Here is a 17,739-nt window from a genome sequence, read left to right as displayed (position 1 = left end):
TGTGTTGGATGGTGGGACTGAATGAATCTGTGCAATTTAACAATGTGAAAAGAGCGTAAGTGCTATAGATAGGAGAGGAACAGAGGGGCTGATAAAGATGGAGTGTAAAGAGTTAGTGCAAGAACGGTGGATGTGAGTGAATGCAGCAACCAGAATATAAATTATACAAATGCATATGGTGAATATTTGATGCTATCCAAATGTTCTGGAAATAGGTTTCTTTAAATATCTTACCTGTCTCCTGCCCTGTCTAACTGGCATGATTACCGTAACTGCAAGGCACTTTGAAAAAATGTACTTCGCTTTGGGGATGCATTTATGTACATTTTATTCTATGTCTGAATATACTGTATAGGATGTTTTCTCTTAGATCTATCACTGATTTGACTCGTTAGCAATCAATCAACTAAGTTAAGACACAAGGAGACAATAAATGTAGAGGTAAATAAACAAGTTTGCAGGCCAACATGGATCATAAACCTCTTTGACAAAAATGACATGACCTTACAACTTAAGGGACAAGTTCTACGTATTATTTCTAAGCCCCACCGTACATACGTGGTGAATATATTTCACCTTATTTCAGATTCTATAAATATAGAAATTATTTGCAACATTTTATGTATAGAGCATAGAATAAGTATACTATGTGTAATTTGCTGTAATTCTAAGTGTGAGGCACTTGCTTTGGTCTTTCTTGCGCACTTACATGCATGCTAGTCCTACATTCTTGTGGATTTGGCAGATATCCAGTATATTCTGCTCCATCTTCCCAGTAAGTTTTCCCCTCTGTGACTCCCTTTCGGTCTGTGCTCAGATTGTATCTTTGCACTGACGTTGTGCTGCATTCTTCCATCATTTTGTTGCAGTGACATCTAGCCGAGTGATATCAGTGACTTGTCAAGGTTAGACGTGTCAGAAATACCGAGATCTGCTTTACTCCTAATAGAAATGATACATACACATGGAGAATACTACATAAAAAAATGAATCATATGCAGTGAACCCTCTGATGGGACCACTGAGAATTATAGTCCACTTGTATGCAGAGTACACAAGGTATAAAGGCTGAGTACAGATGAAATGCCGTCAGAAAAGACACAAAACGATAACTCACATGAAATGCCCCTCCTTCATCAGGTTTAGAATGTTGTAATTTGCATACAGTATACATTACTGGAATATTCGATTGCCCACTACCCCCTACATCTGGAGCATACACCTCACTGCAGCTGTCATATGTCCAGTACGGCACATCATTGCTGTCACCTAGTGAATAAAGATTGACAGGGAGCTACAGAGCTGTCAGCTTCTCAGCGGCAGTTGTACAGCAGCGGACCGACAGATGGATCGCAATGTATTTGTGACATGCACTGAAGTTGTAAATGATAAAAAAAATTCACGTTCAGAACTGATGACCTGGATACTTGCAAATTACTTCTGCAGTCCCAAGAAAGAATTTTATCATTTTCTCTTTCATTCCCATAGCCAGTGTGCGACCATGCTACTCCATTCAGACCTGTACCTTAGCGAGTAGGAACGGAGTATGGAGATTAGTGATCAGTGGTGGGATTAGTGATCAGTGGTGGGACCAGTGATATACACACCGTTATTGGCAGGACCCACAGGGATCTGATATTTTTCATCTATCATTTGGTGGGACTGGGCTTAAACAGAAAAAAGTTTTGCGGGTTGAACAATACAAGAGTTGCATTTTGAAATTAACAATATCGGCTTCTGTTACCTTTTATATTTATTTGTGGGTGGCACCAAAAGTCTTAAGAGATAGTAGTGTCACCCCTGATCACTGGTCGTTCCTGGACCTGGGAAATATGTGTTCTGTTACCAGTTATTAAAGTTTACTATGCTCGTACACGGGTAATTCCGGCTGACGACACAGCATGTAAATATGATGGGATGGAAAAAGGAGCCCTAAAGGTAGGGAGCAAAGGATGGGACACCTCCTCACACCAACCTTCCCTAACACCCTATGCGGGTCTAACCCCACCCCCCCAGCCGCCGTCACGTGCCTAAACCCTGACGGTCACCTCTATTGACCCTAGCTAGTGCACTGGCCAGCAAGGATGCTAGTCTCACCATTGCAGATGGTAAAACACAGGGGAAGAGGCAAACGGGGATAGACAAAAAATGAAAATACTCAGCTCAGGCTCTGCTGCAAACAGCAAACAGCGCCACGAATCAGAAATCAGCAGCAACACCACCATCACCAGAGAGCGCCACACACCTATCTGGTCTGCATAGAAGAAGAACTCTATAACCGACAATCAGCTGAAGGGTCATGTGACTATTTAAAGGGAGGTGGGAGTGGTTACCAATCAGCATCAGCTGACCAGCCTAAAAGACGCTGCCAGCAAGAGACTGACATTATCTCTTGCTGGGCCAAAAGGAAAAAACAACATTTAAATGTCATCAGACCCAGAGCTTCTACGAATCGCTTAATGATTCGTGACAACCGAGGCGTGTTTTGACCTTTTTAAAGCTATAGTTAGGGAAAACGTGAAATAAATATTATACACCCAATTGATCAAGATGGCGTCTTGTACCCCAGCCTAGATTAACTGTAAGAGGCGCCAAATTCATTAAGAGGTGAGGGCCTTTTGGCGTATCCTGCTACTGTCATATTCCATTATCAGAAATGATACTATAGTCAGGGACTAGAGTACATTTCAGTATAATTTATGCCTTATTCGAGGCTTAGCTGTGTAAATGATCATGAAATAGTCAGGTGCGCTTGGTCACGGCCCGTCAAGCCCCAGCTAAACCCATTTTTCTAAAAATTAGTGGAGCTGGTTGGGAGTGGCGTAAAAATGACAAATGTTGCAACATATTTACACAACTTTGAGCAACCTGAACATGTTTTATGTCAGTATTACGGTAAAAACACCTTTATAAATCGGTCCCAATATACAGCTCTGGCAAAAATGAAGAGACCACCACATCAAAACCCTGTCATGGGCAGCCCAATCTCCAGACCTGAACCCCACTGAAAACCTCTGGAATGTAAAACAGAGGATGATGGATAGTCACAAGCCATCAAACAAAGAAGAACTGTTTACATTTTTGCTCGAGAAGCAGTGGAAAGGTGGTAAGAATGCCAAGATGCATGAAAGCTGTGCGTAAAAATCATGGTTATTCCACAAAATATTGATTTCTGAACTCTTCCTGAGTTAAAACATTAGTATTGTTGTTTCTAAATGATTATACACTTGTTTTCTTTGCATTATTTGAGGTCTGAAAGCACTGGTTTTTTTTTTTAATTTTGACCATTTCTCCTTTTCAGAAAAAAAATGCTAAATTTATTTCTTGGAAATTCGTAGACACGTTATTAGTAGTTTATAGAATAAATTAACAATTTACATTTTACTCGAACATATACCTATAAAGAGAAAAATCAGACAAACTGAACATTTTGCAGTGGTATCTTCGTTTTTGCCAGAGCTGTATGTATTTTTTTTTCTCTGTACCCATATACACAAGCAGGCTCATCGCCAATTCATTCCATGTAAAGACGGCGAGGCCCATCCAGGATGGAAACATAAAAGGGTGATTTGATTTAGTAAAGAATGCATGAATCACACAATAAACACAAATCTTTGATGTGACTCGTTAGAAATAATTCATTCATTATAGAGAAATAAAATCAGGACACTTTGCACTCTGGATTCAATCACAGCGATGGCAGAGAGTCATTTACATGGAACAGTGGTGGTCTTATCAGTCACATGCAGCTTTCCACCTGATGGGGTCTGTGGCATCAACAGTGTGTACTTTCCAATGCTTTAATAACGTCCCTTTAATCTTCAGCTGCACCACACAATATTGTGTGCAATCTCCGAGAGGGGAAATCACATATTCTACATCGGGGCTATCTTTACACTGTCAATCTAACACTGTGAAAAGAAGAGAATAGTTTCCGCCAGATGATCCTGTGAATTTAAAGATTTTTCCTGTGACTGATGCTTAGCTTTGACAGGAAAGCGTGGATTAGAACTAAATAAATATGCTTTCACGGAAATGGTAAGTTCTTTGCCATAGCTCTACTTATATTAAGTCCAGATTATAGCATTCAAAGATTAAAAGCAGTGTCAGAAAAAACACACAATGCTTTTATTATAGACCGCTTAGCTGGAGTGGCAGTTTCTTCACAAGTTCTGGATAATTTGATGTGATGGAAGATATGTGGTCTGAGGAATGACATTCTTTGTCTTACACCGGAACCTGCCATTATGTATTTCTTTAGTAGTGTCTTCTGCCAAGTGCCGGTATTTGTGGTCTGTATATTGTAGATGTCCTTTCTCATTCATGTAAGCCTAAAATATGAAAGGCCTGTATGTGCCAGGATCCAGGTAAGGATCGGAACCTGCCTTAGGACTCCTTCAGACGTCATGAGTTTGGTTTGCATTTTTCACCAATAGAACTCGCACTTATTTTATCTTATGTGGCTGTTCACACGTCCTTGTATTTTTGAAGACAAGGTTGTTTGTTCGAAATCATGGAGCCACCTCTTATTTTTATCTGAGTTAAAGGGAACCTGTCACCTGTTTTGGACGATATGAAGTAAGGCCGCCACCTTTCAGGGCTAATATACAGCATTATCTGCCCCCAACCTGACCTGTAAGAGAAGAAAAATAACTTTTATTATACTCACCTGCGGGGGTGGTCCCGTCCGAGGGGTGTCGCTCTTCTTGGTCTGGCGCCTCCCATCTATCTTCTTACGATCGCCGTACTGCTGCTTGCTTCATGTGGATGACGCGTCGCTACATCAGCCACACAATCTCCTCAGCATCGCGCTCCTGCGCAGGTGTACTTTTCTGACCTGTTGAGCTGAGCAAAGTACAGCAGTGCGCATGCGCCAGGCCTCTTTGACCTTTCCCTGCGCCTGCGCACTGCAGGGCAGAGAAGTACGCCTGCACAGGAGCGCGATGCCGAGGAGATTGTGTGGATGACATAGGAATGCGTCATCCACATGAAGCAAGCAGGAGGATGGCGATCGTAAGAAGATGGGAGGCACCAGACCAAGACCTGTGACACCCCTCTGACCGGACCGCCCCGCGGGTGAGGATAATAAAAGTAATTTTTCTCCTCTTACAGGTCGGCTTGGGGGCAGATATACAGCATTATAGAATGCTGTATATCAGCCGTGAAAGGTGGCGGCCTTACTTCACATTGGCCAAAACTGGTGGCAGGTTCGCTTAAAGGATCAAACTCGTCAATGCAAGTCTATGGGTCTGTGAAAGAATTGGGCAGCACTCAGAAGTCATCCTTGTGCTATCCGTTTTTCACTCATAATAGCAGATTGAGAAAGCTCCATTATTTTTTGTTCATGCGAGAAAAACTGCTGAAACTCTGATGGTAAAAACTGACACTTACCAATATCTTATGAAACGCTCATAAAAAAAATGATGAAATTTGGTCTGTCTTTTTGCATGCAAGAACAATCACTGAATTCGGAATGAGCCCTTACCCTCTGGACTATTGAGCTGAGCTTCTGTGAGTCAACACCAGTTAAATGGGTGACAAGAGCCACATCTATAAATAAGAGCAAGGAATTCGCCATACTTTTGGCTTCTGCAACCAAGCAAACATCTGCTGTAGTCAGGGACAGTTGCAGCCAATCATACTTGTAAATGAGTGGCAAATAGAAATATTGCTTGATAAAGACCCACAGGGTCGAAACGTTGCGGTTTGCTGTTTTATGGCTTAAATAAATTTTCATATTTGGATTACACCCGGATGGAGCGCTGTCATTTTCCTATCTTCTGGCAAATAGAAATAATCACAAAGTTTTATGGGAATAAATTCCAACCTCTGGTCCCGTCCTCTGTTGGCTTCATTTCGGTAGCCGTCATCCTAGGTCCAGCATCTCCTGGGCACCCTGTCTTTTCCCCGGCCTTATGATATCATGACCCCACGCTTGGATGCACCAAATCTTTTTGCTTATATTTAATGGCTTATATATGATCTAATGGGCGATACCGGTGTTCATTTACTCTGCTGTCCAGCCCATTCATGGTGCTCTCAACAGAGGAACCCTCTTCTGAAGTGTTCTGTTCACTATCAATAGCTGTTGACAAATACACCATCATGCCCAGTTTGTCCAGGGGTGCATGTGATTTCAATGGGTAGAGGTGAGTAGGCAGCTGGCAGACATCTCTTATTGAAGGAGATTCAGGAGTCCCTTATACGCATACAATAGTCAGTCACTTCCACTGAAATCCGTCTGTTTGGTCTACATGGCTCAAATGTTAACAGACACCTTAAGATAACCATGTCTTAAAAGGTCCCATTGATTATTCACATGGGGCTTCCATCTTTAGGAATTGTGGACAGTAGATGAACACATAATATAATCATTTCATAAAGCTACAAAAATTTTTTTTTTTATATATCTATATATATATATATATATATATATCTATCTATCTATATCTATATCTATCTATATATCTATGCAGTATGTACATGGGTGTGCATATATAGTAGGCGTCAGTGTTTCCCTGTGGTTCCGCCATTACCTTAGGGTTGGCAGTGACTATGGACTCATCGTACCTCAGAAGGACATGTAAGTCCATGAGCGCTGTAATTATCTGTTACTATGGTAACACGTATAATCGCACTAATAGCATCAGATGCAAGAACAACTACTGATAAAATGTCAGATCTGTGCTCAAGTCAGAATAACCAGCAGTATAAATAATCTGCAGCATTTTTCTGCGGTACATGTACACTGCAGACCATGACATTTTGTTGTCCCTGGAGGTGTACTTTTAGCTAAGTATAGAGTGAAAAATAAACTACCGATCGGAGATTCTGAAATGTTACATTTGTCGAAAAACAAAACGAAATACATTTGCAAATATTCACTATTGCTTGCATCAGACAAATCCGGGAGCCTGTGGTGCTACTTGGGGGTCTCCAACTATTTTATCTTTTGCAAAAGCCAGAGTAGGTAAAGAATAAAACCGTCATATCGTGATCACACCTAATACTGCTACCACGGGTTCAGGGAATAACATGGTAACATGTAGCGGTTTTATCAGGAGGTCATTTCCTGCCAGCCCAGTGTGTATAGACATGAGAGATGTGTATAGATGTTAGATGGTCTTGTGCTAGGTTCACACTTGCGCTCATTTGAGGGTATGAGGGTTTTTTCTGCTCTGAGCTGGGAAACTGATTCACTAAATTAAAAGGGTTTCCATACTAATAATGCTAGTGTTAGGCTAGTGTAATGCTAGTGTTAGGCTAGGTTCACATTGCGTTAGTGGGTATCCGCTAACGGAATCCGTTACATAGCGCCACTAACGCAATGTAACGGATCCGTTAGCGCACCCATTGACCGCAATGTATATAACGCATCCCCAACGCATGCCATTTTTGGCATGCGTTAGTGATGTGCCGTTATTTTGTGATGGACCTCGAACGCTGTCTGCAGCGTTTTTAGGTCCGTTCTCGCTAGCGCAGTTCAGGCATCTGCGCTAGCGCGATCGCTAAACGCGACCCATTTTTGGACGCTGCGTTAACGCAGTCCGTTAGCGTATGCGCTAAACAGACTGCACTAACGCAATGTGAACCTAGCTGGCTCATTGAAATATACTTTTTGTTAAAATTCTGCCTCTGCCAGCAGCTGCGGCGTGTCCAGGAGAGCAGGGTGCTGCCCGCTGGGTGCTGTCTGCCGCACTGACCGGCCTAGTTCTCGCTAGATTACATTAGTATGGATCGCATGCACTGCTTCCCCAAACATTTTCTATATGTTGTGAAAGATAACCCTTACAGCCCTTCCCAAAAAGCTGCAAACATAGCTGTGCTATAGGACTCATACATACCTGTGCAGGGGTCGCTCTGCTGAAATTGGAAGTTTTAGGCTACATTCCCACGACAAGCTTTTGGGGCAGAATTTCTACACCTGTTATATTTAAATTAGGTTACTTGCGTTTCTCCATTGCGTTTTTGTGTGATTTTTAGTATGAGTTCTCATTGCGTTTTTAACGCTGCATTTTTTGATTCTTGTTGGTGTCACGCTTTACATAAAGCTGCTTTGTTTTTGATATTTCCTGTTTTTTTGCTTTGACAAAACTTTATTGACATGCCTGGTTCGGACTACAGGCGTTTTTGATGCGTTTCCGTTGAGGAAATGTACTAAAAACACATGTGCGTTTTTTTCTGCGGATTTTCCCCATCTAATTCAAATCTTTGGAGAAAATCTGCACATAAAACTCAGCGTACCCACAGGAGAGATTGACATGCTGCGGATTTGAAACAAGCACCGCAGGTCAGTTTACGCTGAGTAAAAAAAGAAGAACAGTGGGCATGAGATCTTAAAATCCCCTCCGATTTGCTCGACCTGTAAGGAGATGTGTTTTTGACCCAACAAAAACCCGCAGCATGAAAAACACACCAGAAGATCATTGTGGGAACGTAGCCTTAGTAAGAAAAGATAATGAAATTCTAAAGCCTCCATGTACCGCTGCCACTAGTTATCCTGCCAGTTCTGCGGTCCAGACTAGTAACAGTTCTTCTTTGCACATCCACACTACTCCGCCTTCAGCATCCAGCCCAGCATGAGAAATCAAGCGGTATGCCAGTCACAGAGAGGGTTGTGACTGCTGCGAAACCTCCCAGATGACTAGCGAGTAGCACATGGCGGCGGTATAACTTCAATATCTTCATCCTGCTAAATCTGCTTTCAGCAGGGGGATCGCTGCCATGGAATTTAGGAGCCATATGGTACCGTGCCAGTGGGTTAAAGGGAACCTCTCACCTCCAAAAACGCTATTTGCCTGCAGATATAATGGTAATCTGCAGGTAAATAGTAAGTATAGCATGCCTCCCAAGCTTATTGGGGCATCGGCTAAGGGAAGGCAATTCAAGATATATTCCTGCTGCTAGCTTCCAGTCATTGGAGCAGTGCGAGGAGCCATTACAGTCTCCACTCACACCACAGAAGGGCGCTGTAATCACTCCCCTGCGTATTGATGGACAGTTTACTCTATAGCGTTGTGTCTGGAAAGTGACTGTCAGTCAGTGTCCCGGGAATGATTACAACCACACTCAGTATAGTGAGAACTCACTGTCATAGCTCTCTACTCCACCACAATGACTGAGCACAAGCAGCTGCAGGGAAAATCAAACTTCATTTTCTCCCTTTAGCTGTGCTTGAAGAAAACCAGTCCGGCATTAAATTATATTTACCTGCAGATTACATTCATATCTACAGGTAAAAGTGATTCTGGAGATAATAGGCTTCCTTTAACAACCACTTTTTTCAGACAGGTTTCCTTTAAACTTTTCTAAAATGAGAATGTTGGCATCGATTTGACCACCAGATAGAAATATGGGATCTTTTAATGTATTAATAATAATAATTTTTATTTATAGCGCCAACATATTCCGCAGCACTTTACAATTAAGTATTAACAACATATACCGTAATTATAAGCTAATAAAACATAAAATAAATTAATTTGTATATACGGTATATTGTACATATATGACTTATCAGATGAAATCAAAACGCTGGTTTGAACCTAGCCTTACACGTGCTCTAAAAATGAAGTGTCTGATGATTATCTGCATATGAATGTTCCTGAGGGTGCAGTGATATTGGCTTTGTGATACTTTGTGCTGTAGAGTTTACCTTTAGTCATTAATTCTGATGTTTTCTTCTACTTCTCTGTTTTCTCATTGACTGTTTGTTTTAAATGCATTTTCCAAAAAGGATATACTACACTGTGAATCCGCACACATGATGGGAGACTTTGAAGCTCAGCAGGTGAGTACCTACATATGTCCGTAGATGCAGGCGTGTGGGGACAGGTGCCTCTTTTTATGCTTAGCATACAGCATGTTCTGATGTATAGTAATAATAGTCATAGGACTTTGTGTATCCTGAGAGATTATTTAAGGTTTACAAAATCCATCAGATAATATTTCTATACACCATTCTATTGCTGATGATCTTCTCGCCTTACATTATGCACTGTATGTAATGTTATTCCAGATCTCCGCTCAGAGAAACATGGCTGCAGGTTCACTTGAGTAGCATAATATGCTTAAAGGGACTCTGCACAGAATGACTGTTCAAGCGCTCGGTGCACCACCATGTGGCCAATCATTAAAAGTGCACCTTCCCACCTACATGGGTTCCATCCATCTCCACCCTTCTCTGGCTCTATCAAGCTACATCTGTCAATGAAAGAAGACGATGGGGTTGGAGATAGAGGAAAAACAAGCAGGTGGGCAGGAGCACTTAAATGTTTGACCACGTCATGAAGCACCAAGTGACTGTACTGGGTTTGAACAGTCATTCGTTGCTGACAGAGCTTGTTTAAAGTCCTGTGACATAACAAAAAAATCAAATAAAATACCTTGAAAAAATACTAGAGGTCCCCAGATTGTGCAACTCTTTTTTGTTTTGTACTGCAATGCTCTATTATAAATATATTCACATTTGTTGTTTTAGGAGGTCAGTATGTGAATATATCCCGGCAGGTGTTTCTTCAGAGTCTTCCCTGCGGACGTGCACTTTCAACCCTCTTAGGCCGGGATCAGAAATACGCGAGATACGGCCGAGTCTCGCAGGTGAAATCCCTCCTCTGGCGCTGGCACTTGGGAGCGGAGCGTGCAGCTCCATGTGTTGCTGTGCGACTGCACTCCGGAGTGCCGGCGCCAGAGCTGGGTTTTCACCTGCGAGACTCGGCCGTATCTGGCGTATGTGTGATACCGGCCTTAGACTATGCCAATTACAGCTCGGCATCCTGATCTAGCAACCTCAGATGCTACCAAACTGAGATTCACAGCATCTGGGAGGAAGGGATGAAAGTGCAAGCCCCCAGAGAAGACTGAATAAATGCCCAGTTGAACCGTAAGCAGAGATTTCACATATTGCACTGTAAAACTACAAATGTAGATATCTCTGCAATGGAGTGATGCAGAACAAATTGATAAAGATAAACAGAATCAGGGGAGCTCAGAGATTTTTAACTCACTATTTATTCTTGACAGGCCCTATGTAAAGGGCAACTGTCACTTGTCATAAATATGTCATTTATTTACTTGCTGTAAATACAGATTTTCTCCCATGCCTGGCTTTTGCTTACATGTGTATAAATTTAGTTTTGTCAGACAAAGGTGTGGACTTCAAAAAGACTGCTTAAAAAAAGTTGAGGACCACACTCACTATAAATAGAGTAGATTTATATAAAATGAAGAGGGCGCCATGTCTCAGGAATGGAGAAGTACTGGGACAAGACAAAAACAATGCAAGAGTCAGGAGAACAACTGCATTTACACCTGGTAAAAACATACATGTCAAGTCCCGGGTCTTGTGGAGTCACCGTTTAGTGCACCTGCCTTGATGATCTCCATTCACTTTTTATCAGTGTGGTTGTAATTCTGTAATATTTGTGCTTGCCGTATTCCTCAAGATGCTTCTGTCTATTTTCAAAAATTCTGAAAAAAACTCTTACATGTGTTGTAAACCCTGGCATATGGGGAATAGTTTATTTTAAAAAAAGTTGTCAGTGTGCAACATTTTTCAAGAGGATCTGTCAGTTGCTTCAGTAAATGCTTCCATCCTCCATACTGGACCAATTCTGGTTGACCTATTTATAGAACTCATATTATGCAGGAGCAGGCAAGCGTATTTACGGTCTGGGTGTGATCCTACAAAATATCGGATCGTAACCCGGACTAATGTTAGTCTATGGGGCTGTGCACATGTTCGGTTATTTCCCCGGACAGTGTCTGCCGAGGAAAAAAATCACTGTATGCCTAAGTTTAATCCAATATTCAGATAGCACTCTGCCATGTAAGTCAATGAGTGCTTGGGAAACATCGGACTGCACTTGGATGACATCTGAGTGCAGTCCTAATTCTGCAGAATGGAGCAGATGGAGACATTGTTTTCTCCATCTTCTCTTCACTTGAGAGAATCAGAGCACACTGTGATAAAGCTCTTCTCAGAGTGTCAGCTCCATAACTGACCCCTTTCTCTCGTATAAGAGAATCTACGGCCGTCTGCAAATTGTCAACCATTTAGGGGTGTATCCTACACACTGACATTGTCCAATCAATGCTGGCAGTGCAGGAAAGTGTAGGCACATGCCTGTCTGATAAGGGAAGTGGACGAAGCATTTCATTGCGAAACGCGCGTCGGGTGTGGTGGGTCTCCAGGAGCGTTCCGTAGGTAATTATAATATCATATACACTTGTACTTACTTTATACTGTGGGTATTTTCTTCATTACCTATTTTCCTCTGCATGTATGTACATGGTGTTATGAAAGGCAATTCAGTACTACAATGGACATAGCGGTCAGAGCACATACAGTGATCTGACAATAACCCAAAATCATAGAACGAGCTCTGAGACGTGGGAACTCTGCAGACCGCAATCCCTAATCCTCTCCAAACAACACTAGAGGCAGCCGTGGATTGCGCCTAACTCTGCCTATGCAACTCGGCACAGCCTGAGAAACTAACTAGCCTGAAGATAGAAAATAAGCCTACCTTGCCTCAGAGAAATACCCCAAAGGAAAAGGCAGCCCCCCACATGTAATGACTGTGAGTTAAGATGAAAAGACAAACGTAGAGATGAAATAGATTCAGCAAAGTGAGGCCCGACTTTCTTAACAGATCGAGGATAGAAAAGGTAACTTTGCGGTCTACACAAAACCCTAAAGAACACCACGCAAAGGGGGCAAAAAGACCCTCCGTACCGAACTAACGGCACGGAGGTACACCCTTTGCGTCCCAGAGCTTCCAGCAACAAATTAGACAAGCTGGACAGAAAAAATAGCAAACAAATAGCAAAGAAGAACTTAGCTATGCAGAGCAGCAGGCCACAGGAATGATCCAGGAAAAAACAAGTCCAACACTGGAACATTGACAGGAAGCCAGGATCAAAGCATTAGGTGGAGTTAAGTAGAGAAGCACCTAACGACCTCACCAGATCACCTGAGGGAGGAAACTCAGAAGCCGCAGTACCACTTCCCTCCACCAACAGAAGCTCACAGAGAGAATCAGCCGAAGTACCACTTGTGACCACAGGAGGGAGCTCTGCCACAGAATTCACAACACATGGTCACTTGGCACAAATGTCATGTATTAGGATTTAGTCATTAGTATGCTTGGAGTGTGCTTCCTGGACAGCCCACCTTCCTTTCCTGTGCTGTGGATTTTATTTATCACTGTTTACTCTTTTTAAATATTTTCAAAAAAGTATATATGGTTTTTATTGATATTGTGTGAAGGATGGCTTTCTTGGTGTTTGATAAGGGAAGTGGTAACACCCAAGCATCAGTCCCCGTAAATGTTAAATAGGAGTAGCACAAATGGCATTATTAGAAAATATGCTCCGGAATGGTTATCCCATGGAGAATGCTAGTATCTACTGAAACAGACGTGTCAGGCAATATGGCAGCTCCTCTTTAGCTAAACTCTCACCAGTAAGTCATGTAGCAGCAGTGCATATCCCATCAGTGATACCTAGAGTATGAATACATGATGTATTGTACAAACATTTTCATTGATCCTGCACAAAAGAAATGTACGGTAATTGAATTAGCGAAGCAAAACAAAATTCCCATAATAATGAATATCTACTTGTTCCACTGCTCCGTTACTGGACTATGTGACCTTGTTTCGGACTTACACTTCCACTCCTTCTTTTTGTCAGTCATATTGTTGTATGAGCGGACAACCTCCATTTACATTACGCGATTTCTGAAAGTTGAATGAGAATTTTTTCACTCATCTGAACAATTTCACGCACGTTGGACAAATCGTTCAGTCATTCAGTTGCAATCTAAAGGATTATCGGCCAGGGTAAATGAAGCTTTAGTCTTGGGGTATGTGCACACGTTGCAGATTTTTCAAAAACTGTGTTTTACCTGCGGATTTTTCAAAAACTGAGCGGAAAAATCCACACAGAAATCCGCAACGTGGGCACATAGCCTTATTGTTATTCCGGATAGGTGAATTCATGCTACTGTGTCTCTTTTATAATGTCTGTGCTGTGTCAGTTAGGTGCAGTTTGCCACAATCCCACTAAAAAGACCTTGTGGATGATACTTATAGGGCTTGTCTACCTTTAGGGAAATTTTGATTTTGTGCTAATAATGATGTTTTGTTGTTGGGTTTTATTAAAAATTTGACACCTTTTGCTTTCTGTAGCCTTTGTGTTGCACTGTCTATTGCTGGCTGCAGAATGGTCGTCTGATAATTTGCCAGTACAGGTACCTTCACACTGAGCAACTTTGCAACGAGAACGACAACGATCCGTGACGTTGCAGCGTCCTGGATAGCGATCTCGTTGTGTTTGACATGCAGCAGCGATCAGGAGCCCGCTGTAGCAGAGAAAATTACCGCACACTCAATACTGGTATAGTGCTGAAAAAGGTATATGCCAATTTTATTTAGAAAAAATAATACAAAAAATGATAGTAGCCACATAAATGGAGGTAGACAATGAACCCGACGTTTCGACCCTCCCGGGTCTTATTCATGGGGTTACTCAAGTCCTTTGATATAAGAGCATATAGATGGCAGTAGTGTGGGAAGAGCAAGCGATCCCTTTTGTTTAGGGCATAACCTGTCGGTGAAACCAGTAGGGGCTGCTGTCCCAGGTAGGAGAAAACTTAATACAGGAGGGGCCGTAACATGTCCAATGGGCCTGTGTGGGGTCCTGTGTGAGGTCAGCGGCGCATCCCGCGCCTTGCTGTATCGTCCTGGAGGGAGGCTGGAGGAGCCCGCTGTGACATCGCTGGTCGTAGCTAGAAGTCCGGAACTTTATTTGGTCGTCAGGTCGGCGTGATTGGTCATGTTTGACAGCAAAAGCAACAATGCCTGCAATGGTTTTTCATGGAGCGAACAACCAGCGAGAACGATAAGTACGTCACTGGATCGCTCCTGCATCGCTCAGCTGTTGCCGGTGTTTGACGTCTCCTAGAGACCTAAACAGTGACGCTGCAGCGATCGGCTCGTTGTCTATATCGCTGCAGCGTCGCTTAAAGGGACACTGTCACCTGAATTTGGAGGGAACAATCTTCATCCATGGAGGCGGGGTTTTTGTGTGTTTGATTCACCCTTTCCTTACACGCTGGCTGCAATATTGGATTGAAGTTCATTCTCTGTCCTCCATAGGACACGCCTGTGCAAGGCAAGATTGCCTTGTGCAGGCATGTACTACGGAGGACAGAGAATGAACTTCAATCAAATATTGCAGCCAGCATGCAGCCAGCGGGTAAGGAAAGGGTGAATCAAAAACACAAAAACCCCGCCTCCATGGCTGAAGATTGTTCCCTCCAAATTCAGGTGACAGAGTCCCTTTAATGTAACGGTTCCTTAAGCTTGTTCTGATCCTTTGATGGTAAAGTTGTAAGTGTTTTATCTGTATAATTCTGAGCTCTTATCAACTGATTTATAACTGCAGAATACATCCAGTGGAAGATCAGCCTGTAAATGTCAAACTACACTGTGTGCAGAATTATTAGGAAAGTTGTATTTTGTTCACATGATACTTTTTATACATGTTGTCCTACTCCAAGGCTTGAGAGCCAACTACCAATTAAGTAAATCAGGTGATGTGCATCTCTATAATGAGGAGGGGTGTTGTCTAATGACATCAAAACCCTATATAAGGTGTGCTTATTTATTAGGCAACTTCCTTTCCTTTGGCAAAATGGGTCAGAAGAGAGATCTGACGGGCTCTGAAAAGTCCAAAATTGTGAGATGTCTTGCAGAGGGATGCAGCAATCTTGAAATTGCCAAACTTTTGAAGCATGATCACCCAACAATCAAGCGCTTCATGGCAAATAGCCAACAGGGTCGCATGAAGCGTGTTGGGCAAAAAAGGCGCAAAATAACTGCCCATGAATTGAGGAAAATCAAGCGTGAAGCTGCCAAGATGCCATTTGCCACCAGTTTTGCCATATTTCAGAGCTGCAACGTTACTAGAGTAACAAAAAGCACAAGGTGTGCGATACTCAGGGACATGGCCAAGGTAAGGAAGGCTGAAAAACGACCACCTTTGAACAAGAAACATAAGATAAAACGTCAAGACTGGGCCAAGAAATATCTTAAGACTGACTTTTCAAAGGTTTTATGGACTGATGAAATGAAAGTGACTCTTGATGGGCCAAATGGATGGGCCAGAGGCTGGACAGGAAAAGGGCAAAGAGCTCCGCTCCGACTCAGACGCCAGCAAGGTGGAGGTGGGGTACTGGTGTGGGCTGGTGTAATCAAAGATGAACTTTTGGGACGTTTTTGGGTTGAGGATGGAGTGAAGCTCAACTCCCAGACCTTCTGCCAGTTTCTGGAAGACAGCTTCAAGCAGTGGTACAGGAGGAAGTGGGTATCATTCAAGAAAAACATGATTTTCATGCAGAACAATGCTCCATCACATGCCTCCAACTACTCCACAGCGTGGCTGGCCAGGAAAAGGTCTCAAAGAAGAAAAAAATTATGACATGGCCCCCTTGTTCACCTGATCTGAACCCCAGAGAGAACCTGTGGTCCCTCATAAAATGTTAGATCTACAGGGAGGGAAAACAGTCCACCTCTCGGAACAGTGTCTGGGAGGCTGTGGTGGCTGCTGCACACACTGTTGATCGTAAACAGATCAAGCAACTGACAGAATCTATGGTTGGAAGGCTGTTGAGTGTCATCATAAAGAAAGGTGGCTATAATGGTCACTAATTTGGGGGGGTTTGTTTTTGCATGTCAGAAATGTTTATTTCTAAATTTTGTGCGGTTATATTGGTTTACCTGGTGAAAATAAACAAGTGAGATGGGAATATATTTGGTTTTTATTAAGTTGCCTAATAATTCTGCACAGTAATAGTTACCTGCACAAAGAGATATCCTCCTAAGATAGCCAAATCTAAAAAAAACCCACTCCAACTTCCAAAAATATTAAGCTTTGATATTTGTGAGTCTTTTGGGTTGATTGAGAACATAGTTGTTGATCAATAATAAAAATAATTCTCTAAAATACAACTTGCCTAATAATTCTGCACACAATGTATGTAAATTGTATAACAGATTTATAGTCCAAAATGCATGCATTTAAATAAATATAAAGGTGTTCCGCAATCCCTTTAATGAAAAGACCCTTTTCAATGATTGGCTTTACTCAATTGTTTTAGGCTATATTCACACTTTGCGGATTTCGCTGCGGATCCGCAGCGGATTTGACCGCTGCGGATCTGCAGCAGTTTCCCATGAGTTTACAGTACAATGTAAACCTATGGGAAACCAAAAACGCAGTGCACATGCTGCGGAAAAAAACGCGCGGAATTGCTGCGGATTACATTCCGCAGCATGTCACTTCTTTTCTGCGGATTTTCACCTGCTCCAATAGAAAACTGCAGATGAAAATCCGCAGAAGAAACCGCAGTAAAAACCGCGATAAATCCGCAGTAAAAACCGCGATGGGTTTTCACTGCGGATTTTGGAATTCTGCTGCGGAAAAATCCGCAGTGGAATCTGCAAAGTGTGAACATAGCCTTATTGTTACTGATGATTGGTGGTGGAGTTGGTGACTTAGGCCTCTTTCACATTTGCATCGTTTGGCCTCCGTCACAATCCATCGTTTTGGGCAAAAAACAGATCCTGCAAATGTGCTTGCAGGATGTTTTTTTTGCCCATAGACTTGTATTAGCGTCGGATTGCGACGGATGGCCACACGTCACATCCGTCGTGTGACGGATCCGTCGTGTTT

General features: G+C 42.5%; 1 protein-coding gene across 7 annotated transcripts in view; it reads left to right on the top strand.

The window, feature by feature from the left end:
• The window catches only part of TJP1 (tight junction protein 1), a 607,218-nt gene that overhangs the window by 97,792 nt on the left and 491,687 nt on the right, over positions 1 to 17,739 (top strand). For 4 of the 7 annotated variants that reach the window (XM_069765847.1, XM_069765845.1, XM_069765843.1 and 1 more), the window contains exon 3: positions 9,737 to 9,790. The exons of the other annotated variants lie outside the window; for them this stretch is intronic. In XM_069765847.1, coding sequence (XP_069621948.1) covers positions 9,737 to 9,790 — 54 coding nt within the window. The remainder of the gene's footprint in view (positions 1 to 9,736; positions 9,791 to 17,739) is intronic. 7 annotated transcript variants of the gene reach the window in all.

This window comes from Ranitomeya imitator, chromosome 4 (assembly GCF_032444005.1).
Source record: "Ranitomeya imitator isolate aRanImi1 chromosome 4, aRanImi1.pri, whole genome shotgun sequence".
NCBI classification, from domain to species: Eukaryota; Metazoa; Chordata; class Amphibia; order Anura; family Dendrobatidae; genus Ranitomeya; species Ranitomeya imitator.
This window is presented reverse-complemented; position numbering and strand designations above follow the sequence as displayed.